Consider the following 26847-nt stretch of genomic DNA (forward strand, 5'->3'; position numbering starts at 1 on the left):
CCTTGAATTTGAAACCTAGCACAACCCAGCCCACAAAAAATTATAAAAAAAAAAAGGTGAAGAAAAATTATTTTAAAAAAAAGACTCAAATCTTGGGCTAAGCTTGGAGGGTAGGCCACGAGCTCATAGAGGTAGCCTGCTTTGGCCCACTCATCAGTCCACCATGCAAGCTCACCTAGGCTTTAAGGTTTTGGCCCGCAGCCCAATGAAAGAGGCTTCACACATTTTCAACTTTCTACACCAAACAAGCCCATTATCATGTTGCGGAAGAATGGTCCATAAAATAATTGTGCTAATGTAACGCCCTCAAAATTAACCTATTATATATCATCGACATGCATTATTTAAAGAAGACATTTTATTAATTCATTCATCAGAGTATTACTAAATAATCGAATAAAATGCCCTACAGGCTTACATCTTTCCAAGCCAACACTTGGATACAAAAATACGAGTTCTAACTCAATACAAGAAAAGCCCTAGGCTTGAGTTTTTACATGTACTAACAAATAAAAGCAAACAACAGAAAAATAGTCTTCAGAATCCAAGTCCTTCCAAGCTAAGTCCTTGGAGGTAGCTTATCCCCTAAACCTGAAAATGATGTTCCCATAAAGGGTGAGCCACAGCCCAGTAGAAATATACTAAACCACATATAAGTAACGAATAAAGCAATAGCATTCAACAGATGGTTAACTAGGGTAATCAATTACTTCATTTTACAGTCTCATGACACTATTGTCTAAGATACGTTTTACTTCCCAGTTTTATCAACATGGCTCAGAACCTGGCCAAACTTACAACAGTGAATTACATATATCGTATTCACATTCTTCCAATATCAACAAACAAATGAGACTCAAGCTCAAATAAATCAAAACACTTCATACTTCCAGATTGATACACATTTTAGTGCTGTATCAATAAAACACTTCTATATAAATAAGCACACATAAAAGTGATGCTAATGGAGTCCATCCCCTATCTCCTCCCAAACAAAATCCGGTTTAGAGGTCCATCCCCTATCTTCCCCTAAACCGTGGAGTACATCCCCTATCTCCTCCCACACACAAAACAATGTATGCAAATGCAATGCTCAATCAATACACTTATTCTCTATCAATGCAATAGTCAAAATTTATGACTTAACCAATGTGATTAGTTTCAATTAATCCTAATCCACATGCAATGTCTACAACAATCACGACTATCCTCCACCGATAGCCCAAAACAGTTATTTCTAAAATGAAAATAACTATGTCCACAATTCAATAGACAAATGATACAAATTATCCAATTATGCCATTTAATCAATGAATTCCCCAATTCCATGAATTACTTACACAAATCAATTCAATAATTCAACTAGGGTTTTTTCCAAAATTTACCAAAGTATTCCCAACATATTAAAATACCAAAACTTAGAACGTAACCTATAAATTGGAGTAGGAAATCCCTACCTCAGAGAAAACAACCCAAATGGTGAAGACAGAGATGAGTGCCCAAAGACCAAAATGCTCCAAATTGCCAAATCTTCAGATTAAATGAAAGCTCTTGACTCCCTCTATCTTTTTAATAAAGCAACTAGGGTTGAAACACTCTCTAAACAGATCAAACCTAAGAGAGAAGGTGAGTAGGGAGAGAGAGAGGTCGAACCTAGGGTTTGGAATCAAAAGAATATGAAAAAGACTGATCAAATCCCGCTGCTGTGTATTTAAACTGGACAGGCTCGCTCGAGCGAAGACTTGGTCGCTCGAGCGACCAGACACAGAGAATCTACGCTCGAGCCAAGGAAGCCTTGCTCGAGCCAACAACCCAAAAGCTCGCTCGAGCGAAAGAAAGCTCGATCGAGCGAAGAACTCAAACCCTCAGGTCTGAAACCAGACTCACGCTCGAGCGAATGAACTATTGCTCGAGCGAAGAACAAACTAACTCGCTCGAGCGAAGAAAAGCTCGCTCGAGCCAAGAATGCAAAGCTACAGGTCCAACCCAGACGCAAACTCTCGCTCGAGCTACCAAACCCCGGCTCGAGCGAAGAACCAAAACAACATCTCGCTCGAGCGACAAACTCCTCGCTCGAGCGAATAACCAAAATTCTGGACAGCAACACTTGGTTTCTAAACCCAACCAACCTGAACAAACCTGCCCAACACATCCTATAATTCCAAAAGAGAAAATAAGGAACAACAACAACAACAATTATACAATGACAGAATCTACGGAACAGTCCGGATACAATAATCAAACGGGAAAAGACCGGGGTCGCTATAGCTAATCTCTCTCATGAGCAAAAATGAACATCTTTCAAGTTTTAGGTTTGCCTTAATAACCATTTGAAACATGATGAGTCACTTGAAAGAAATAATAAATAAACCAGTTTGATTTACTTCCAAATTTTAAATTTCTTATCAAAATCTTAGCGCACACAATATTTTATCTTTTACTTTCACCAACATCAATTTCGTGCGGCAAACTGGTCGATGCTGATCCTATTTTGCTATTTTGCAGTCCTAAGAATTGAGACCTGCATAAAAACAGATGAATAAAACAAATAAGTTTCGTATAAGTAAAAAATTAAACACATAATTAAGTAAAAAATTATACACATAATTAGGTTTGAATTACTGCATGCTTGCTCGTTTCGTGTAATCAGCAAAAAAATCGATAAATGTAAACCAATATAATATAACATGATATGGACACAAAAACGCAAAAAAAGAAAGAACCGAACAGGACAAACTACAAACTGTTATATGTCACCATTACAATTATGACTGATACAAAATGAACAATTTAGATACGAAATGCAAACCTCTTCCAGTCAGTTTATTATATGCTCTTATATAAAATATTTGTTCAATTATAAAACAAGAAATCATTAAATATATCAAATGTTAACGAACACTTCACACCTAATTAATACACAATGTATTAGTTTACTCTCAATGAGATGATTCGCCATGACTGAACTCATTGTGATCTTAAAATTTGATCTAAATATATCAATTAAAGAAGAAAATTCATATGCTGGGCTTTGAAATATTACTCGAAACATATTATAGTACCTTAGGCCGCTCTATAGAGCTTCCAAAATAACCCATTCCAAAAGACAGGGAATTGTAGGCTGCTGCAATCTCTATAGCTTTTAGCTTAGTTGAAGTTCCAAGAAGCTAAATAGGAAACAAACAAACAATAAGTCGTTTTTTTTCCTTAAAAAAAACCATTTAGGTTGAGGGTTGGGAGCTCTCACTGATATAGGAGCCTCGGCTTGATCAACCAGAGTTCTGACACTTTTATCAGTACCGTGTTGTCTACTATCTTACATAACAGAGCGTAAAACTTTCATGCAAGCAGAGCCCGGACCTGCCTGCGACTTGTGCAACAAAAATAATAACCATGTTAGATTCACAAGCTGGGGGTATACATAAATGGAAACAAAGAATATGATTTTTATAGGTTTAACACAAAAATAAATAATGAAAACTAAATACATAGAAGAAAGCACTAAATTAGGCAAAAAATCACAAAAATGCGAAGACGTTTACAAAAATATCCCAGTATTAAACTAGCCTCATACCAAGAAAATATAATGTTCCTCATAGTAAAAGATAAATTAAAATTGCACGTTTATAAGATACAATTTTCTATTTGTTTTTTTTTTTTTTATTCTAGTAGTTATACTTCCCAAAATAAAATAAAATAACATTTTTGAATAACGAGGATACATATAGTGATGATGAGACACAACACTCCCGAGCAGCAAATCCTTTCATTAAATACTGTCCAGCGCCACTAACGCAACAACCAACTATAAATGGAGCCCCAAACGGACCTTTTGAGGATGCCTAATAATCGGAGCCATATATTGCTGCTAATCCCACACGTCCACTTATTTGTTAAAAATATTTGAAGAATAAATTGTAAGTTTAAGTGAATAATGATCCATTTTAGAAATGATGTCACCCAAATTTCAACTTTTAGTTGTGAATTGTGATCAACAAAGGCATCAAATCTAAATAAAAGACAAGCCAAAAAAGCATTGAAAATGAAAATGATGCCAAATAGGCCCCTAGAAACTTGGTTAACTTCATCAAATGAACTGGCTACCCAATAACCACTTCAAGGTTTCATTCACTACCAAGAAAAGCATTTCTTTTGCGTGGTTGTTGGGAACTTGGGAGGACAAAATGCCATAGAGGAACTGATTTTTTTTTTTTTAAATCAAAGCCTCTGAATGCCCCTCTCTCTCTCTCTCTCTCTCTCTCTCTCTCACACACACACACACACACACACACACACAACTTCATATACCATAGCCCCCCAAACTTTCAATGGCCACCAATCAACTCCTCTCACAGAATACCAAGTCGACCACCATCAATTAAATAAGAATAGTAGAAAAATAATGATACAATCTAAGGAATTGAGACAAATAATATAGAAACTCTTTGCATATATAACACGAAAATGCCACAAAAACAAAGCAATAATCACCTTCAGTGCAATGCCACCACTTGAAGCTCCAGATGCTATATGTCCTTCAGTGTCAACACAAATAACCCCAACAGAGTCCATAATGCAGTCATCTTCTGGCACATTCAACCTACATAAATGGACCATGATCCCCATTTGTCTTCAAATGATCGAACTTCTGTTTGTGGAACACATGCAAAAACATTCATAAATTCAAAATAAACTTTAATAAAACAGCCCAACCATAAAATAAAGAGAGAGAGAGAGAGAGAGAGAGAGAGAAGATAAAGTAATTGACATACTTATCATTGTAACATATTTAGTTGTGAATCCCAAAAAAAAAAAAAAAACCAACTGACATATTTAACATGAACATCCTTTTCTCTCAAAACATATTTTCATGACACAAGTAATTGACATATTCAGCAAGGGTGAATTACACTTTACTCCCCTCAACTATTGTCCTGTATCACTTTACCCTGAACTAAATATTATAACACTTAACCTCCCCTCATCTACTAATTTTTTAAAATTTATTTGGAAGTGCTCTTCTACATTTTTTGTTTTTGTTTTTTTAACTGATGAAATAGAACATAATTTAAGTTATGGTTTATGTACATAAATACAGGTGGGTAACAGGATTATCCGCAAGAGGATCCATGTCCATATCGAGCATGTTTAGCCTTGAAGGTGCATCGAGGACTTCAAATTGAGGAAAAAGAACAATGATAAATTGAAGGTAGAAGCCAAGGCTAGGAGTGAAGTCATAAGCACAAAGACTCAGCTAACGGGCCCTAAACCTGGTTTCATGGTGGAAGGTGCCACCTTGGAAACTATTACGCCGATACCCTATGACGTGGTGAACGATCTCAAGGGTGGCTACTACGGTTGTTCGTCGTTGCATTATATGCTGCTTATTAAATTTTTTTTTTTGAATATTGCGTGGAAGTTTTTTGTTTTTAAGTAATTTTTTTGAATATTTTAATTTATTTTTATTTTTTAGATATACATAATTTTTTTTAGCAATATACATAATTTAGATACACTTTGTAATTTATTTTTTTTTAACAGGAAAGATTTAACCAAATACAAAAAACACAAAAAAAAAATTGCAAATTTAGTATATTCTTGTATTTTTTTTGTATTCAATGAATTTTTTTAAATAATTTTGTACAAATTTTATACTTTTTTAAGTATATCAAGATTAAGGGGTGGTTTGGAATGTTGTAAATAAATGTACTTTTTGACTTTTTATAAAAAAAATGTGTAAAAAGGTAGAGAAAGTAGGTAGAAAAGTATAGAAGAGATGTTGATAGATGTGACTCAAATAAGTGTATGTATACAAAAAAAGTATACTTTTTTAGTGCATGCCAAATACCTACTAAGTAGATTTAAAAATTAGAAAAGGGTAAGTTATAAATATATCTGATAATGTGGTAACTTCAGCAGAAGATGGGCTGGACTGATCTACGCTTCTAATGGATCTGTTGACCTCGGTGTCCCCAAAGCATACCTGCAAAAAGGTCCAAAGGGGGAGGAGTTCCCCCGACGGACACTCCGACGACCAAGTTAGGTTAGGGCAGATTGACTTGAGAGAGAGAGAGAGAGAGAGAGAGAGTGTGTGTGTGTGTGTGTGTGTGTGTAACAAGGGATCGAAAAACTTAACCTCAACGTATCTCCAAGACTTTTTATACCCGTTACTCATCATTTCCTTATCCATTTCAAGCTGTCTTGTTGGCCGAAAGTCTATAGTCTAATTAGCATCGTTCATGGTGAGTCTGTATCCTCCGGCATGGAGGGGTTATTGCATTTAATGCTATAAAGGCCTTATTAATGGCTGATGTGTGGGTGTAATAATTTTGCAGGATCTTTGTCTGTTCAAGTGGTTGATTTCTTGCTTGACAAGTGTTTAAATGCTATTAGTCTTGGTTCAATATTGGTTTTCCAAGGATACTGGGCTTTAGTATCTGGGCCTCGATTTGGGCCTTGAGTTATGGGTTGGACCATCTTGAGGGCCCATCAGTATCAGTACTCCCCTATTCCCAAGTGCAGCCTTAGACCAACGAAGGAAATAGGAAAAGTGGAGGTAGTCCCCTAAGCCCAGGAAGGAGGTAGAGGTAGGCCGGTAGGGGGTGGCACCTTGGGAGGCCTACCGTGAGGGCAATCGACTGTGAAGGTAGCCGAGCAAAATGACCGACTGTGAGGGAGGCCGACCGCGAAGGAGGTCGACCGCGAAGGAGGCCGAGCGAAATGACCGACCGTGAGGGCAGCCGACAGCGAAGGTGGCCGAGCGAAATGATTGGCAGTGAGGGCAGCCGACAGCGAAGGAGGACGAGTGGGGTGACCGACTGTAAGGGCGGTTGACTGCGAAGGTGGACGAGTGGGGTGACCGACTGTAAGGGCGGTTGACTGCGAAGGTGGTCGAGTGGGGTGACTGACCGTGAAGGGGGCCGATCGTGAAGGTGGCCGAGTGGGGTGACCAACTGCGAAGGTGGCCGAATGGGGTGACCGATCATTAGGGCGGCCAACCATTAAGGTAGCCGAATGGAGTGACCGACAGTGAGGGAGGCTGACCATGAAGGTGGCCGAGTAGGGTGACCGACTGTGAGGAGGGCAAAAACGCATTGACGGCATACAAGGCTGAAGGAGCTGGTAAGCACGTAATGATGTGAAATGGAATAGAAGAGGGAGGGATGGTGGCCTTACATGTGGGGCAATGTAAGCCACGGGTAAGTGATACGAAGTGGTTAGGGGAGAGGAAGGGATGGGTGGGGGCTGTGGAAAAGGCGGGGGTTGTTCTTGTTATCGAATTTTTAAACTAGCGAATTTTAACCGCGACCCTTGGAAAATAGGAAAACCCTGGGCCTTTGGAGTTGTGCGCTTTACCTATCTGATTACAAAAAATTATCGTATTCCATACTTGAGTTCCTACATCTCAGCGGACTCTCCCCTCTTACACGTTGCCAACTTTCTTGCCCTCGCAACCGAAGCGATAGATAGAAACATGAAGGAGATGGCACAAGGCAAAGTGTCGGCCATGGCATTGGAGGCCTTAGGAGAGGATGACGATGTGGAGCTGGTGGAACAGTATAGGGCAAAAAAGCGTAGGGAAAGAGGGGTGTAGCAACCAGAGCAGCCCCTACCTTCCACAATGATCTCGGCGGCGTAGCCGATTAGCCAAGTGGCGCTTGACCATTGGCACACCAAGGCTGATAGATCCACGTTAATGGTGGAGGATCTGGAGGAGTTGCGTAGCAAATATCAGATTCTGGTAGAAGTAGAGCTGAGGCTACGGATGGTGAATGAGAGGGTATCTGATGCACGGTCGATGGAGTTTACGCTGTATGAGGAGGCGCTGTGGAGGGTGCCTGAGGTTGCCCCTCTCACAAGGAGTGGTGGACGTGCTGAATCACCTAAAGGTGGCTCTAAGACAACTAATGTCAAATGAATAGAAAATTCCATTTGCTTGTGGGATCGCATGGCAACGGGCGACCGGGGGAGAAGCGGTATGGGTGAATTAATTTTTTACATGCTACAAGTCCTTAGGCTAGTAAGAGACATGGGTGACCCTATAGACGGTAGCAATGAGGGGATTGGGAGGGGGTTGCCCTCTTTAGTGAAGAGTTGGAGACCGAGATGGTTTTATGCATCAACGAATGACGGGACGGGGGTGCGCACGATTTAGAAAGTCCCCACCAAGTTAGTAGAGTCCAAGTTAGATGTGGTGGCGGAGAGGAGGGTGAAGCAAGTGAAGGAGTTTAGGGAGAAGGAGGGGCTGAAATTGGACGACCTTGTTTAGCCCTTAGCCTTGTTTGCCCTAAAGTTAGGGCTTGGGCTGGCCGAATGAGATCCTGCTCCAAAAGAGGTGGAGGCAAGGAAGAAGGTGCAAGGGACAGAAGACAAACGTGCTTTCGCGATGGTCGAAAATATAAGGAGAAACAATTAGGCCCAGTGCCGACGTTGGTCGCAAAGAGGTCGGTCCAACCACATCCCAAACCCTTGGGAGAGAAGGACTTAATCGATTTCGTGCCCCTGCAGGCGTCGATGAATCCACTAAAGGAGATAAGTAAGAAAGAGGTGGAGTTGGTGTTGAAGTAGAAGAAGAAGAAGAGGAAGGTGACTGTAGAGGATGGGGAAAAAGGGCCTGTAGGGAAGAAGATGAAGGAGAGGGTGGAGGAGATAGCCCCAAAGGTTGTAAAGGAAGAGGCCAAGATGAGTTTGGAGGTAGAGAGGGCGCCAAATGTTGATCAGGAAGGGGGTGCAGAGAGACATCGATCGGCAGACCGGTCTGGCAAGGACTTGGCCTCAGCAGACTTGCCTCCCACTCAAAAGTTAGGGAAGGAGCAGTGTAGCGACCCTAATTTTCTTAAGTCATTATTTTATTATTATTATGGTTATTGTTATCTTATTTTATTTTTGGCTTTATTAATTTGGTGGTTACATGAAATTTAAAGTGATATTTAATAAATTGAATGTTGTAATTATTAATTGGGTGGTTACATGAGATTTAATGGGATATTTAATGTTGTAATTAATAAATTTAATGTATATATATTTAATCTTATATATATAGTAACATAGAAGTATTCAACTAGGCTGAAGAGATCAAAAGAAAAGAGAAGAAATAAAACAAAAACGAGAGAGAGAAAGAGGAGAGGGAAGAAAATGAAAGATTAGGGTTTTGTTTTGGTGGCTCTATTAGTTTGCTAGATATTCTTTGATCTTCTATAAAATATTGTGAGTACAAAACCCACTTCCTTTGCTTTAGGTTAAATTCATGTTTTTATTTATTTACTTATTTATTTATTTTTTTCTATTTGATGTTGGATTGATTTTGTATTTGCACGTAGATGATGGATTGATTTCACTTATTTTGATTAGTTATGTATGTCTTGTTTCGGGTTTTTATATGGATTTATTTTATGGTTGCAATCGCATTCATGGTTATATGGAAAATAAAATAAATTAGAAACCCATAGATAAATTCCTTATACTCCACCATGACTCCATGGATTGTTGTTTTATTTGAGTGATGGTGAGAAAGAGTGTATAAAAAAAAGTGAGGATTATGAGAGTTGTTTAATGCCTTATGCCCGGCATTGTTATATTTGTCTCATGATGTTGATGAGATGCTCGTTCTCATGAGTAGACGAGTACTTTGATTTACGCGCGCACGTATATGCTAACCATCCGGGGAGTGTGAGTCAAACTCGGGACGATATCCCCGTGCAAGTTTGGCTTCGGAGCGGTGTTAGGTATACGGGAGGCACATGGGATATATGTGTAGGCCAGAAGGGGAGAGCCAAAGTGGTGGAGTTAAGGTACAAAGAATTTAATTACGAGGTTATTGGTATAGTGTGAATTATGTTGTTTTGTAGATCCTGAAAAATAGTCAACGACTTCGGTAAATTATGAAATTTGAGCAGAGGCATGTATACGAGATTCTAGACAATTCTTTTGTTTTAAATTGTTATTAAAAAGATCGATTAGAACTTATAATCGGATGATCTTGATTATTGTAGTTTTGATTTATTTTGGCAATGCAGAGTTTCGAGGTTGTTGTTAGGAAATTTAATTCTGTACAACTTTCGCCCTTTGAGTTTGGTTAATTCGAATTATTTAAACATGAAACGGTGCATTTTTATACTTCTTTAACAAATTGTTTATGGTTAAATTATACTAACTTTATTTTGTAGGATGGTGGGTCTTACTAACTTTTCATGCAGGGCTGACCCACCATATTTTTATTTCTATTTTGTCTATTTTATAATCAATTTATATTTCGTTGTGTACGGACAAGAAACTAAATGCCACCGTATCTCGGGAAACTAACCATTTGTCTCGATGCGGGTGGAACTACTTGTCTTGTTCCGTAACAAGAAATAATGTACTTTTTGTTTGTGTCTGGTGGACACGTGGGTCTCAATTCTTGTACTCATACCAGTATACCTGTATCCTGACCCGTTTTGTCTCTTGGCAACTCGGGTGCGTTCTGTTTGAACGCAGCTGAGCTTCCTGTGCAGGATTAGTTGGGGCTACGGTGGTGATGTGGATTTACGATAGTGTTGGACCTGTCGTTTGGACTGCTTTTGTTTTATTGAGCTTAGGATTGATATTAGTCTATGTATTTATTATTCTCTGTATGACTTTAGTATTGGAATAATTTAGAATGGTTTGTAACCGTATTATATTTAATGTGTTTTGACTATTTAATGTTACCTTGATGTTGAGGTATTGGTTAGTTATGAAATTATGATGGATGGTTTGGTTGGCTTTTAGTTTTTGTTTCACCCCTAGGATTTGGATGATGGAATATTGATTGGGGTTTAGTCCTAATTTAATATTTAATTGTCCAAATTTTGGGGCGTGACAAGCAGGTGAGCGAACCAGAGAGGAGCACCAATGTGGTGTCACTGGGAACGACCACTTACCATGTGAATGCGGTGGCTGGTCGCTTGGTGATGGATAAGAATGACCTTTCTGAGGTGCAACGGGAGGTTAAGGCTGGGGCAGGCCGTCTGTTGGGGGTCATTGAGGACGCAGCCATGTAGAGTGTTGCACAATTTACAGAGGTCGACCTCATGAGAGGATTCTGCATAGTACAAATGGAGGTAGCAACTCTATTGGCCTCTCTACTAAGCAAGGCTGTCGGGGCGAAGATGGAAACAGAGCTGCTTAAGGCCCAGGTGGAAGAGGTTCGGAAGCAATTGCGGAATGTAAGGGCAGAGACGGCTAGCTGGAGGAAAGCAGCACAAAGTGACTGTGCGAAGGGTCTAGCCTATGTTGAGAAGGCGAAGAAGATGGAGGTGTTGGCGGTGGTGTAGGGTTACTTGGCGGATCACGCCATGATGGGTTAAACAAAGGCTGTTGCCAAGCTGGTAGTCGTCAAGGCTGAGCTAGAAGTAGTGCGTTGCAAGGTGGTGTCATTAGAGTTCGAGCTAGCGAGCGAGCAAAAGAGGGCTGACGAGGTTCAACAAGCCTGTACCACCACCAACGTGAGATTGGAGGAGGCCTAGTTGAATAATGAAGAACTGCACGATCAGGCCTCGAAAGATAAGGAGAAAGCAGAGGCACAAATCTCGGAGTTGGAGAGGATTGTCGAGGAAGAGAGGGTCAAAACTGCAGAGTTAACCAGGAGAATGGCATCGGAGAGGGCTGCTTACTCAGACCTGTGTGCCACTACGGTGGAACAATTTAAGCTATCTCTTGACTTCCAAATGGCCATTGACGCAACTGTGGCTAGGAGTTTGGCCAGAGAGGGGGAAGGTGGTGCTGAACCATCAAATGTGGCTGCTGTTGAACTGGTGGAGGGGCAAACCAAAAAAGAGATAATCCAGAGGTTTTAGCACTATTACAAGCATGAAATGAGCATGTACTAGAACAGTGGCTGGGCAAGCTTCAAATATAGGGCGGAGGAGCTCTTTCCAGACATGGATTTCAGCGGCATAAGGCTAGGAGAGAAGGACATTGCCCAAACCCCACTGGATGAGGGCGTACAAGAAGAAGATTTGGCATCCAGCGGGGAAGAGGAAGGTGAAGGTGGAGCAGTTTAAAGACCCTCTTTGTTTGCTGGTGTTTTTTTTTTTTTTTTAATCGAATTAGTTTTTTTGTAAAGAACGGTGGAAGTGTGTAAAGAATTTGTATTTAATTTATAAAAATTGGGTGTTGAATATGAATTTTTGTGTTTTTTGTTTATTTTGGTGTTGGTTAAGAAAGAATAAGGATGAAATTGTAGGAATTGGCAAAAGGATCAAGTGAGGCTAAGTAAATATGATAAGAATGAATTAGCTTGGATAAAAATTGACTTGGATGAAAATTGACTTGAATGTCACAATTAATAGATATTTGGCTACACTTACCAAGTTTTAAGTGTAACTTTAACAACTGGAGTGACATACTTGAATGGATACTTAAACGGGGCCAAGCATTGTACTGTTTAACTCAGTCTGGCTGAGCTCTTCATGCTTAGTCTGGCTGAAGCTTAGAGGGCTCAGTCTGACTGAGGCTTGGAGGGCTCAGTCTAGCTGAGGCTTTGTTTAACTTAGTCTGGCTGAGCTCTTCATGCTCAGTCTAGCTGGGGCTTGGAGGGCTCAGTCTGGCTAAGGTTTTGTTTAACTCAGTCTACTTGGGCTCTTCATGGTCAGTCTGGCTGAGGCTTTGTTTAACTCAGTCTGGCTGGCTCTTCATGCTCAGTCTGGCTGAGGTTTTGTTTAACTCAGTTTGGTTGAGCTCTTTATGCTCAGTCTAGCTGAGGCTTTGATGGCTCAGTCTGGCTGAGGCTTTGTTTACCTCAGTCTAGTTGAGCTCTTCATGCTCAGTCTGACTGAGGCTTTGAGGGCTTAGTCTGGCTGAGGCTTTGTTTAACTCAGTTTGGCTGAGCTCTTCATGCTCACTCTGGTTGAGGCTTGAAGGGTTCAGTTTGACTGAGGCTTTGCTTGAAAATTTTAGATTAAGGCACAACGTAAATAATGAGAATTTTAAATTGTTGTCGTAGTCTTGCGATCATATGTTCATGCATTATATGGCAAGGGCCAAAATGGACAAGTGTTTCCAACAGTAAAATGAAACATACAATAATTTGAATCATACAAAAAGCAGGAAACGCCGCTTTACTGGAAATAATGTTGAAGTGTTCGGCATTCCATGGATAAGGAAGGTTTCTGCCCTCCATGTCTTGGAGACGGTACGTGCCTGGGCGAGGTCTTGCTTTGATGATGTAAGGTCCTTCCCACTTAGCTGCTAGTTTGACTTTGGTTGGGTTTTAGTGGCAAGGGTTGCTTCTCATAAGACTAGGTCTCCTATTATGAATTCCCTCGGTCGAACTTTGCGATTATAGTGTTGCCTTACTTTCTGTTGGTATAAGGCCAGTTGGACAGCGGCTGTTTCTTGCAGTTCCTCGATGAGGTCTAGGTCGACCCTCTGAAATTCGTTGTTTAGTTGTGGATCGAGATTGATGACCCTGGGTGTCGGTAGTCTGACTTCCACGGGGATGACTGCCTCAACACCTTAAGTTAGGCGAAAAGGGGTCTCCCCAATTGGAGTTTTAGCTGTCGTCCGATAGGCCCAGAGGACATTCGGTAACTCTTCTGCCCAGATTCCCTTGGCGGCCTCCAACTTGTCTTAATGATTTTCAATATAGAGCGGTTGGTGATTTCCAATTGGCCGTTAGCTTGAGGATAGCCAGGGGAAGAAAAACAGGTCCTGATGTTGAACTCATCACAAAATTATTTGAATTTGGCATTGTCAAACTGTTTACCATTGTTGGAGACGATGGCTTTAGGCACATAATAGACGGCCAAATGAACCTAGTGGTATTTCGCTCGGTAATATTGGCAAGGGGCTCTACTTTTACGTACTTAGTGAAGTAATCGATGGAGACCACGACAAACTTCACTTGGCCCCGGCCGGTCAGCAAGGGGCCTATGAGATTGATGCCTCACTTGGCAAAGGGGTGATGACTGCTGAGTGTGATCAGCTCTGTTAGAGGGATATGTGGGATGTTAGCGAAGCGCTGGCATTTGTCACATTTGAGTATGAAGTTGATGGCATCTCGGTTGAGCGTGGGCCAAAAATAGCCCGTGCGAAGGATTTTATGAGCTAAAGATCGTCCCCTAGAGTGGTTGCCGCAAATACCTTCATGTATTTCTCTCATGACGTAGGCGACTTGATCACTATTGAGGCATTTGAGGTATGGCCGTGAGAATCCTCTTTTATACAAGATGCCACTGTTAAGGATATAATTGGATGACCGAGCCCTAACCTTGGCAGCCTCCTGCCTATTTTCTGGTAGTACTCTCTGTTCTAGAATGTAATAATGTCCTGGACCCATGGGATAGGCTTGTCCTGGAGTAGATGAATCTATTTGTGGTCTGGTGAAACTGTTGGATAGGTTAGGTATTCAATTCGGACGCCGTGGCTGAGGTTGGATTGATTTGTTGAGGCTAACTGTGCCATTTCATCTGCTTGGGAGTTCTCTGACCTGGGGACATGCTTGATGTGAAAGCTATTAAGGAGGCAGGTGAGGGGAAGAGGGATGTCCCTGTACGGTCGCATTGCTACCTCCTTTGCATCAAACTCGCTTGTTATCTGTCCGACCACCAACCGAGAATCACTAAACACTCGGAGATGGTCGACCCCAATGTCACGAGCCAGCTAGAGACCTGTGATCAGGGCCTCATACTTAGTCTCGTTGTTACTGGCTGCAAATAGGAAGCGAAGGGCACATTTGAAGTATTCTCCCTTTGGGATGATGAGGATCAAGAAGCTCCACTACCCTTTTTATGGGATGAACCGTCAACACAAAAAGTCCAGGAATTGGGGTCTTCTTTATCAAGAGTGGCACGTGCTATTGGAGGGGGTGTGTTTGGAGTGAGAATTGTGAATTCCAGGATAAAATTTGCAACAGCCTGGCCTTTAATAGCTGTTTGGGGTCGATAAGAGATCTCATACTGGCTTAATTTAATAGATCACTACATTAGTCGGCTTGACAACTCTAGCTGTTGCATGATTTTCTTCAAAGGTTGGTCAGTAAGGACCACTATGGAGTGGGCTTGAAAATAGGGCCGAAGGCATCTAGAGGAGATGACCAGAGCTAGGGCCATCTTCTCCAACAGGGGATAAGTCTGTTCGACACCTCGAAGGGCACACCTGATGTAATAAACCAGGCGCTGGACTGAGTCGTCCTTTCTGACGAGGGTAGCACTGACTACAGTGTGGGAGACAGCTAAGTAGAGAAAGAGGGTATCTTTTGGAATTGCTTGAGAGAGGAGGAGAGAGTGTGCCATGCATTGTTTCAGTTGTTGGAATGCCTCCCTAGACTCAGTATTCCAGTCAAAAGAGTTTTGGAGCACCTTGAAGAACTGAAAGAACTGAAAGAACTTGTCAGTGGCCCTTGATATGAAGCGATTGAGGGCAGTGACCCTACCTGTGAACCGCTGAACCTCCTTTATTGTTCTGGGAGACTGCATTTCGATTAAGGCCTTGATCTTTTCTAGGTTAGCCTCAATGCCCCTGTGGCTGACTATAAACCCCAAAAACTTACCAGACCTAACACCGAAGGCGCACTTATTTGGATTCAGCTTCATCTTATACTTGCACAGGGCCTGGAAGGTCTCTCGTAGGTCTACTAAGTGGTTGGAGGATAGTTGGCTTTTGACAAACATGTCATCGACATAGACCTCCATATTCTGACCTATCTGGTTTTTGAAAATGGCATTAACCAAGCGCTGGTAAGTGGCTCTTGCATTCTTCAAACTGAATGGCATCACACGATAATGATAAGTCTCTCTGTCAGTAATGAACGAAGTGTGCTCTTGATCGGCCATATGCATTAAAATTTGATTATAGCCTGAAAAAGCATCTATGAAGCTAAGCATCTGATGTCCTACAATTGCGTCGACCAATAAGTTTATCTTGGGAAGTGGGTAGCTATCTTCAGGGCAGGCTTGGTTAAGGTTGAAGTAGTCGAAGCAACCTGTCCTAGTTTGGAATGGTCACTATGGATTTCGATATGCACTAGGTCGAATAGTCGAAAAGGGTGCCCCAGTAAAACCGGGGTTTGTGTTCCCATACTGTCAGAGCCCACAACCGGTCAGCCTTATGGCATCCTTTGACAAAGTCAAGCCTCCGGCAAACCGTTCAGGAATGGCAGATGGCAAACACGGTGTCCTAGGCGCACCAATGCACATGCAATGCAAAGAGACACATAAATGAAATCAAAATAGGATATCACGAGTTCGAGTCAAGCTCTCTAAATCCCCAGCGGAGTCGCCAGAAACTGTAGACACGCCCGCGGGCCTCGCTACAGTTCGGACTCAATTTGTGTCACGGTCCTTAATCTGAACCAAAGAGTCTAAATCCGGCAAATCGCTTTGAGAAACAGATTTTTGAAAAAGAAGTGCCAAACATGGGCTGCTTTGCCAAATACAGAGTCGCCACCTAAATATTTTATTTTGGGAAATTTAGGAAACCCTGACTCAGTGCCAAAGGCCACGTGTCCGTCATCACCAAAGTTGCCTCGGTTCGGGAGCTTGGGTATGATTGGAGAAGATCAGCTATGAGCACCCCCTCTCGCTCGATCCGAAGATCGGCCTCTACTAACCATGATATCCGATTTTGAAAACGTTATGTGTTCTTATCCCGATTATTAGCCTAGAATTACTATGTTATACGCACAGCAAACAAGTATAGACCAAATTGCCTAAATTGGAACAAAACATAGCATGTTTGTTTTGAAAAATGGTTTGCTACTCGCAAGTAGGCTAAAATGCAGGTTTTGCCACCTTTAAGTGGACTTTTAGAAAAAATAGTTTTGCCACTATCGAGTGGGCTTAAAACTCACAGTTTTAATGCATTATTCCAATTTAGGTAATTCAACCTCCATCCACAGGCATTCAAGCAGTTATATCACGTAAGCAACTAGCCTCATATTAATCATGCTGTTATGTCAACACTCACACGCATGCGGTATGCTAAAGCATGAATGCTTACCGAGTACTCCGAGCCAAAACAAAAACTAGTTAGTAATCATATGCATGATCCTAGTTCATGTTAAGATGGCTAATGCAACACATGCAAAATGCGACTAAGATAGGCTCGGCTAATCTATAATGACATGTGAAATGCTATAACTAATCACGTATTCAATTTAGAATTGAAATACAAATGCAGTTAGAATGATGCGCCGAGCCCGGTGCATGCAAGACAAATGTATGAATGCACACATGCATAGCATAAGGTATGCTAATTTAAATATGCCCTAGTCTACCATCATAAGCGGGTAAATAAAATGGAAGAAAGACGTGGGGTTGGAAGACATACGCACACTCACGCACACTTATTACACAATTGCCCTCGCTCGGAGGGTCTGAATAAATATTACAGTTCGAATAGATAATACTAAATTAATTATTACAAAAACTTCTAATTAATTAACAAAATAAATGCAGAAAGAAGGTGGTCGCAGCCCTGTCTTGGGATGCGTGGATGATGCATGTTTGACTCGTCTCGCCCGGAAATTTGCTGCCATAGCACTGTTGCCTCTGTTGACACTGCCCTGCTCCTCTTAGGACTGTCAAAGTCCAAGGATATGCTCTTTGGACACTGGGAAACACCACCAGCTGAGGGAAATGATCACCAGCCATGGAGAATAAGCATCGGCTGCCTTTCAATCTATCGGCCACAAATTGATGGCCGGTCGGCACTAAACACTGCCGGTCGGCCAAGAATTCCTGCAGAACCTGCAATTGACAGCAGCAGAGCGCAAGGCATAGCATGGTAATGCATTTCAAGCCAATGTATGCACCTCCACATCCCTTATCATGTTTATGACTCGAAGGGGTATGGTTCTCGATTCTCGGAGCACCAATCGTGCATTTCCATGCATGATGGCCCGAAGAATCAAGTGTGCACTTTGATATGGGATGCAATGCACATAAACACACAATGAGGGCCAATCTCTATCATACTCACTTCAAGAGGTCGAGCATGCATACTCATGCAATGCAATCCTAAGCATGTGAACTAGCATGCAACATGGCAATTCAATGTGAATATGCAAGTATGCAAGCAAACATACAAGGTGAGCACACAGCCAAGCAAAGGGGATGGACTTAGACTAATTTAGGCAGCCCTCAAGCTATCCTAAAACAGTGGCCAAAGTGCTCAAACATGAGGACCAACACACACACACACATGCACATGTTAATGGGCCAACACTTAAACATCGAAAGGCAACTCTCAAGCACACTTGAAAGAGACTAAACATGGACTAAGGGCATGCAATGTAAGCTCTGAAAACCATGTTAAAAAGGTGCCAAACCAAGTAAATAAGGCAAGCCAAACATGCAATAATGGTCTAAGACTTAAGGCAGGCCAAAGGGGAGGTAAACCAAGGCTAGGTCAACCAAGCCTCACAAGGCCAAAGGGACTTAAAATAGGTCTAATGCAGACCTAAACAAAGCTAAGGATGTACTTAGATGGCATCTAAGTGGTCTAAAAATGCAAGCATACTCTAAGGCCTAAACAAGGGGCATGAGGCAACAACCTTTAAACACATTGAAGGGGGATCAAATGCAAGCATATGGGCACATCATGAGGTCTGAAATAACATGTCAAGTGGTTTCAAACCACTGAAACAAAGCAAGGATGGCATGCTAGAAGGGCCAAAGCTTAAGGCATACAAGAGGGATTACATGGTAGCTATACAAAGCAAGGCATGGATGACTCAAATGACTTAAAACAGTCCCTTAGCACATCAAAATATGCATATAAGCTTCACAAAGCTTGGCCAAAACACAAAAGCATGGTAGTCTAAATGCTATGCATGTATTGAGGCAAATCATGGCATTACAAGGTATGTATGCTAGACAAGCATGGTGTACCAAAACCAACACACAACAATGCTATATTATGACATAATAAGCCTGAAAATCAGTCAAGGCATGGTCAATACATACTCAAACTATATGCTCCCTCAAGAGGCTAAAAATGACCCTTTTCAAGGACAACAAAGAGAGGGGGTGGCCCTCTCCTTCTTGGGACCTCAAGGCACTATCCTCACCACTGAAATCCCTCAAGATTTCAGTGGTGAGGAGGCCCAAACAGTATGGTCCCGGAGCTCACCAAAAAAGGCACAAAATGGTGCTAAACAAGCCTTAAGAGGGGTCAAACAACCTCAAACACCAAAACACTCTTAAACAACTATTTAGAGAAAGAAAAAACAAAACTTTTATATGTTATACACCAAGTCTAAAAAACAATTTTAAGGTAGTCAAAAGAGCTATGCAAAAATGGGGTAAAAAGGGACAAGTTTCTTATCCTTGTAGACCCTCTTCACAAATGAAGCTCCAACAGCTTCTTTGGCTCCAAACTAGCTCCAAGAACTCCAAGAACACTTCTCTGGCCCTCAGCAACCAAGAAAAGGTGTGATACTATGTGTTTGTGTGCAATAATAAGACTAAACACACACTTAGAGCTAAAGAGAGGGAGAAATAGAGATAGGATGGATACAACACTCAAACCCTAAAACTCAAAGCTCTCTGAAAATGTTGTCTAACCTAGAGGAGGGAGAAAAGCCTCCCTCTTATAGGAGTTCCCTCTTGAAAGGCTTCCAAAACAAGCCATCCAAGAGAGAAATCCCTCCATACACGTGTATAGAGGGGAGCAGAGTGGGTGCCAGCTATCACAGCTGGCACAAAAATATTTACAAAAGTAGATGAACAGTGGTCGGCCAGCCAAAAATACAATTTGACCAAAATAGATGGCCGGTGGCAACAAAACACAGCCAGTGGCTTCAAGCCGTGGCCGGTGGAGTGTGGGGATGACCAACAAGCCATTCCCTACCCTCCAAAGCAAAAACACAAGTGTTTGGTGCAAAACCAAACACAAAACAGTTGAGTCGAGAGATTCTGAGGCAAGGCCTGCAGCCGAGGCTTCCGGGAACTCAAGACGAACACAAACATGGATGATCACCGAGTGTTCACGCGGTGACGTCCAAGTCTTAAGGACGGTAAAAAATGGAGTGTCTACGTAGGACCAAGACTATCTATTGATTTACTTAACCTACACCTGATGACTTCAAACTATGATATGACTTAGAATCATAGCATCTCTTGTGGTTGTAATTTGTAAATTCAAAAGTACTGTGATGATTTGAGTCATATATTCTTTTCATTGATATACACAGAAAGCAGCAAAACTCAAATAGGGTCATTACTTAATGGCTCAGACTTACAGCTTGAGTGAAGAATGCTTAGAAATAAACTACTATGGGGTGAAATGAATGATCGAAGCACTCATCCCTCTCCTCAACTTCTCGGATTCACCCAGGATTGTTAATGTCTCATCTAGCTCCAGCAAGTTAAAGGTATTTAAAATGTAGCAAAACTGTACTTCAAAGTTCAAACCTAAGTGGTGCATAATGTGAGAGATATGAAAACTTGTTTCATTGATCCTAGCGGATTTTTTGTGAACCACTTTCAAGATCCACTTGTAGGAATGAAAAATTATGTGTTTGAGTTAGATGTGGCAAACGAGCAGGTTTGGGCAGATTAAAATAGGTTATTATGTATTAAAACAACTCAATTCAAACTCATCCATTTAATAAATGGGTTTAAACAAGTTTAGTTGAATTGGGTACTGGTCAGACAAATTAACCTGTTTACTTTATGAAGAGGTGGTGGTGGGGTGGACTTTTAACAGACGAGTTTAAGCTTGTTGTGTTGAAGGGTCGAACAAATTAACTTGACTAACCCGTTTACTTTATGAGAGGCAGTGGCGGTGGTGGAGGAAGTGGTGGGGTTGATGGTGGATTCCTTACCTTGTTGCTATTTTTTCCAAACGGGTGTAATGCCCAGTTCGCAAGATACAACCCATTTAACCCCGTTAACGATTTAGATGAGTTTAAACAGAATTCAAATGAGAGAGGTTAAGCAAGTTCAGATTTTTGTGTTAAGTTTGCCCCATTCTAGTTTAAATTTTCAAACTGAAGTCCTACAAATAGTTGATTCTAATTTTCTCATATTTGTTGTTTCAGTTTTTGCCCAATGAATGGGCGAAAAGAGTGTTTCTTGATGACGAAAGCCTTACAGAAGAGAGAATAGAGGCAATGTTGAACAAGTTTATGAAAGATTTCAAGGAGGGTGAATTAGAAGCCAATTGTTGGCCTTCTTCTCTATCCGCGTACACATTAGCGAAAGCATCCCTAAATGGCTACACGAAAATATTGGCCAAGAGACGCACGCGATTCATTGTCAACTCTGTCTGTCCCGACTATGTGAAAACAGACATGAATTGCAATACTGGCCATTTAACTATCAAAGAAGAAGGTGAAAATATTGTGAGACTTGCTATGTTGCCCAAGGATGGGCCTTCTGGCTTGTTTTTCTCTCAAAAGGAAGTGTCACCCTTGTGATGAAACTCAAAATCTTGCTGATAAATGTAAAAGTACTTTCTCTATTTACTTGATATCTTTGTTTTTATGTGATGTAGTCAATAAAAGAGCAAATTTTGTGTTTTTATTTTTTGGAAAACACACATTGTTTGACTCGAAAACTGTTTAAGACGCGATTTCCAAAAATAACCCACTTTTTAGGAAACATCGACAAAAAATGTTTCAGAATTTCCGAAAACTGTTTTTGCATAAAAATAAAAATGCTACGAAAATAATGGATGTTTTCAAACTTTTCATTGCTTTTGTTTAGGAAAACTCGCAATCTTGCTGATAAATGTAGAAGTACTTGCATATGAGACACTATGAACCATCCTCTATGAACCGTCCTCTGTATATGGCTCATAGAGTATTTTACTTTCTTTGTTTTTATGTAAATTAGTGATTTGACTAGCTTCAATGTAGAAGCTTATTTATTGGAAACATAGATCCATGTAGCTGATGGCCTATTAATAGTGATTAAGCTTGTCAATCATCATAAGATGATATTAAGTTCATGGTTTTGATGCCTAATTTTATGCCCAAAAATTATAAAAAGTGCTCGTATCCCTGTCTTTTTGTATCTTCTAAAGATGGTTAATTTTCCAATTTAGCAAGACCCAAGTGGTTATGATCATATGGAACTTTCCATAGTTATCTGATTTGTTTAGGCTGTCTTGGATCAATAGAGAGATTTTAGTTGTTTTGGTGAAATTCCCTTTTATTTAACATTTGCATTATTTGCTATTCCAATTTCAGGTTGTTACTCCGGATATGCTGAAGTTCATGCAGGAACTTCGAAAGGTACTGCATTGATTATTGTGATAACCCCTGAATGCAGCGTGGAGTGGTTTTCATAAAGCCTTTTTGGTTCATTCTTTCTCTTTCAAGTGGCAAAATATTGCTTATGTTGGTTGTTTTCTACAATGATAACAGCTTTACAGCTTGGTCTAACTGCCGGTTGTTACAGTTGGTGTTGTTGGAGGGTCTGACCTTGTTAAGATATCAGAGCAGCTTGGGAACTCAGGTTAGCTGCAATAGCTTGTAGAATTTGGAAAGTTTTTGGTGTCTTTAGTTGTGTTTATGTGCGACTAGATCATTGTAGTTTGTCCAAACCAAACTTCACATTTCAACTTCGTTCATGTGGTAATAAGATGCAGTTTTTCCTTCATTGTGAACTAATTAGTTTTCAAAGGTTTCATTTCTTCATCAGTAATTACATGTTATAGATAGAATATAAGTGTCAATATGTTTTAATTTATTTTATTTTTATTAGGCTTTGGTAGATTTAGGAAGTAATAGAAAAGATTGTTCTGGTGATTTGTTTCTTGGATCTTGCTTACTTTCTAAGTGATTTGGTTTTCTAGGATTTTCATTTTTTATCCATGACCTATTGTCCAAAAATTTGGGGTATAATAAGGGGATCAGTTGTTTAAGAAAAATCTCAAAGTTGAAAAATTAGATGATATTTATTACCCCATACTAGTAGGAAACATCACTTGGGAAACATTTTACTTCATAGAAACATTAATGGAGAATGCTAGTGTGTATTCTAATCAATTTGTGAATGTGTCTTAGATTAGGTAAAAAACTTTCACTCCTAAAATTTCAAGTGAAATTATGGAAAATTCAATTACCTTGTTTGGTTTTGATTGATTTTCTGAAAATTGAGTTTCTTGGTTTTTAGCCAAAAATTTAAATATTTGAAGTTAAGTGCATCTGAAAAATAAGAAATTTTCTTAAAATATTAAAATTTTTGACTAAAAACAAAAAAACATAGAAAACAAAAATCTCAATTTTCTGAAACCAAACAAGGTAATGTTTCTTGTGGACTGTATGTTCTTGCCTTGTGGGTGATCACATTGTTTATATGATTTGATGCAGTATAAATGCTACATTTTCTTCAAGCTTTCCGTTTTAGTCTTCTTTGTCTCCCTACATTCTGTCTTTCAAAAGTTCTTTAGAAGTAATATTGTGGTTCGCTGCTTGACTTTTTACTCCATGTTTGCTATATGTGCAGTTATAAATGACTATGACTACGTATTTGCGGAAAATGGTCTTGTGGCCTATAAGGATGGGAAGCTCATTGGGACCCAGGCATTGTCTAAATCTCTACCGAAATTATTTATCTCAAGTCCAAGATTCAAATGATACTTTTATAAATATGTTGACAATGATTCACATTGTTCTTATGAACAACTAAGGTCTTAAATATTTTAGACATAATTGTACAAAATGTAGGAAAATTGGGTTTATAATTTGGACTCTTCAATGGAAAATACTATTGAATAATGCCTTGATACAACAGATTCTTTAGGTTCTCTTCTGAACCATTTTAGGTCTGAAAAAGATAGAGAAACAATAAATATTTGCTAACATTTTCAATATTGTTTAAATTAAATCTACCAATTCATCTCCTTGAACAACTTAAAGTTCCTGAGCAATGGACTGTAATTTTAGTATGTTGTTGTAGTTACATTTAGCCATATTTATACACTGGGGTCCACTTTGTTATCTTTTCCATTTTTTGTTCTTTTGCTTGCCTTTTTTTTAATTTCTTCCTGGATTCGTAATTTTGCAGAGCTTGAGATCGTATCTTGGAGAAGAATAACTTAAGGTCAGACCCCTCTCCTGCTCTTTCCTACATCCTGAGTAGGCACAGTAACTCACTAAGCAAACTGCATTGTTATTAATTAGTAATTTGCAAAAAGCCAAGTCCCCAAGGGGACACTCTAGCAGCTTAGGCAAGACCCAAGTTCGAATTTCTTTAGCTTACCTATAAAAAAAAAAAAAATGTAATTTGCAAGAAGCCAAAGGGACCATAAAATTAGAAAAGTTAGGATCACATATTTATTACACTATCAAGGGTAGAAACAATAAAATATGCCCCCGTCTCCATCCTTCAGTAAGATTACAGATCAACATGCTTGTCAAAAACGTCCATTTTTTTCCAAGTTGTTTATAGTATGGTCAAGAAATAGTAGGAGAGCAAAATTTTTTTTTTTTTCTTGTTGTCAAAGTCAGTTTAGGTATAAAAAGTTATGTTGGTTGTAGCCATTGGATGGTAGGCTTGGTCTATATATGTATAAAACATTTATAGTACATTATTAGTTTATGGATATGACATTTTTAAATGATTTGCAGGAATTTATTAATTTTACGTTGCATTACATTGCCAACTTGGATATTCCAATAAAGAGGTTTGTGAAGTGCAAGCACGAGTTGCAATTATCCATACATGTTAAGCTTCTGAATCTGTTTCCTATTCAACTTCTTCTTTAGAGGAACATTTATAGAGTTCCGAAGCGGGATGCTCAATGTATCACCAATTGGCCGAAACTGCAGCCAAGAAAAACGAGACGAGTTTGAAAAGTATGACAAGGTACAATATCCTAAACTGTGATTAAGATTAAGTTCAAAATTTGGTTCTCTATAAGAAACACAGTTGATGCTAGACCTCTTGAAAATTACTCTACTGAAATTATATTTAGGTTCTGAACATACGCCCTAAGATGGTGTCTGTGCTCCGTGAGAAATTTGCTCACCTTAACCTCACCTTTTCCATTGGGGGACAAATAAGTTTTGATGTGAGTGAATGTTATTCCTTGTTTATGCTTTGATGATTCTTAAGCTGATAAAATAAATGATAATAAGTCAATGCAGTTGAACTTATGTTTGGGCGTAATGCTTGCACATTTTTTAACAGGTTTTCCCTCAAGGTTGGGACAAGACTTATTGCTTGAGATATGTGGATGATTTTCATGAAATTCACTTCTTTGGAGACAAAACTTACAAGGCAACAATTTTATCTTCTCTCTTCAGTTTGGTTATTCCCTTCCTTTTTTGGTATTTTCCATGTGACACTAACTTGTCATTAAAGGTTCGATTCCCTATAGTGATGTCTTGTGTTATATTGTATTCGTTCATTGTTTATTTTGCTGACTAGTTTTTGGTACACTGTTGGGAGTAAACAAAGGGCTTGGATGTTGTTTGAATAGGGAGGAAATGACCATGAGATATATGAATCGGAGCGAACTATGGGGCACACAGGTCTGCTCTATATTTCAGCTTATTTTTGCAGTTCAATACACCATGGAGTTCTTTATTGCCATAGCATCTAGAGAACCAAATGCATTGTTAATATGGTGCCATTTGTAAAGAAATCTAAAATCTTCAATCAAGTCAATTCATTTTGTTTTCAACAGCATCCACATGCATCTATTTCATCTGTTAAAGTTGGATAATTACCAAAGAAAATGGATCCATCAACAAAAAATATAAAATTGATGATATTTTCTTATAACATTCCAAATGATTCTGTACATAAAACTAGCTGTACTTGTTTTAAATGCTATGGAAAACAAAATGGATTAAATATTGCAAGTTGAGATGGAACAGTTTCATTTTCATTAAGTACCCAATTGCTTTTTAAATGGATATCGATGTCAATGTTCCTCTTTTGCCATTTTAATTTTATAATCATGGTGATGTGAACTTTTTTCTTGTTCTATTCCCAGTTACCAGCCCTGAGGATACTGTAAAGTAGTGTACAGCTCTCTTCCTAAGCAAGCAGGTTTAATGGTCCCTGTGGTTATTTCGACTTTGTTGCCTTCAATTATTTGCCATTTGTAATTTATAATCATAAGAATGATGGGTAGCAGAAATATCTGTTTGAATATGTAATTCCCTTCACAGCCTTCATTTCTGTATTCAAGTGATGGCTATTTTCATGTTGCCAGTGTTCATTAGAAGTCCAATCTGTTATTTGAATGAGATCACAGAGATTGATAGACGTTGCCAATATTTTTGTATGAAATAAGAATCCAATTATTTGTATTCAGCTTATTAAAGCCCAAATGTCATTTGAGATTTCTTTTATACGCACTACTGTCTCTCTACCTTTTCTTTTCTGTTTTCCTGTTTTGTCTTGGATATTTATCTTAGTAAAGCAATTTATTTTGGTAGAGGAATAAAATTTTGGGAATTATGCAGGTTTTCTTCTAATGGATTAAGGACAATCATTACTGAAATTGATGCAACAGCATAAAAGAATAAATCTTCTAACAAATAGATTGTTTTGCGTATTTAAATTTCCAAAGGAAAATACCACAAACTCTAATCCTCAAGTAGCATGCTATCTGGGAAGCAAGATTGATTTGACTACCATTTGACCAGGTCCAAATGTTTTTCTAGTTTGTGCTTCAGCAAAAGTCTTTTTTGATTGCATGGAAATTAGATTCACTTTGCAATAATCTAACATTTCCTTCTTGTTTCCTCTTCCTTCCTATAATCAGGTTGATGTTTTCTAGTTCAGCAACCCAATATTTTTCCTCAGCATAAGTTGGGCATGTTACTGCATCAATGGCAAGACCTAGTACGCCTACTATCTTCTTGTGGTTTTGTTGCATTATCTTTTGTTGTCATTTTGGACCCTTAACACCACTTTTTCC

At 39.6% G+C, this 26847-nt stretch overlaps 1 protein-coding gene and 1 pseudogene across 2 annotated transcripts; both read left to right on the forward strand.

The window, feature by feature from the left end:
• The first annotated feature begins 20251 nt into the window (after positions 1–20251).
• LOC114311070 ((+)-neomenthol dehydrogenase pseudogene) lies at positions 20252–22257 on the forward strand (annotated as a pseudogene).
• A 1726-nt stretch (positions 22258–23983) lies between these two features.
• Positions 23984–26273, forward strand: LOC114290482 (phosphomannomutase-like). 2 transcript variants are annotated; one of them, XM_082916733.1, is made up of 7 exons: positions 23984–24014; positions 24542–24597; positions 24680–24779; positions 24889–24984; positions 25104–25193; positions 25396–25447; positions 25915–26273. In XM_082916733.1, exons 3-7 carry the CDS (start codon positions 24708–24710, stop codon positions 25941–25943), a joined length of 339 nt encoding a protein of 112 aa, XP_082772859.1. In that variant the 5' UTR covers positions 23984–24014; positions 24542–24597; positions 24680–24707; the 3' UTR covers positions 25944–26273. The 2 variants fall into 2 exon arrangements, with proteins under 2 accessions (XP_082772859.1, XP_082772858.1); XM_082916732.1 differs by lacking the exon at positions 23984–24014 and having other exon boundaries at positions 24444–24597.
• The last annotated feature ends 574 nt before the right edge of the window (positions 26274–26847 follow it).

Source organism: Camellia sinensis, chromosome 2, assembly GCF_055761805.1.
Source record: "Camellia sinensis isolate YWXY chromosome 2, ASM5576180v1, whole genome shotgun sequence".
In the NCBI taxonomy this organism is placed as follows: Eukaryota; Viridiplantae; Streptophyta; class Magnoliopsida; order Ericales; family Theaceae; genus Camellia; species Camellia sinensis.

Excerpts from the sequence above, each read along its gene's own strand:
- LOC114290482 (XM_082916732.1), top strand. The coding sequence starts at position 24,512 with ATGGATATGACATTTTTAAATGATTTGCAGGAATTTATTAATTTTACG. Across the intron at positions 24,985-25,103 it reads GGGGACAAATAAGTTTTGAT|GTTTTCCCTCAAGGTTGGGA; the intron begins GTGAGTGAATGT and ends ATTTTTTAACAG. Across the intron at positions 25,194-25,395 it reads TTGGAGACAAAACTTACAAG|GGAGGAAATGACCATGAGAT; the intron begins GCAACAATTTTA and ends TTGTTTGAATAG.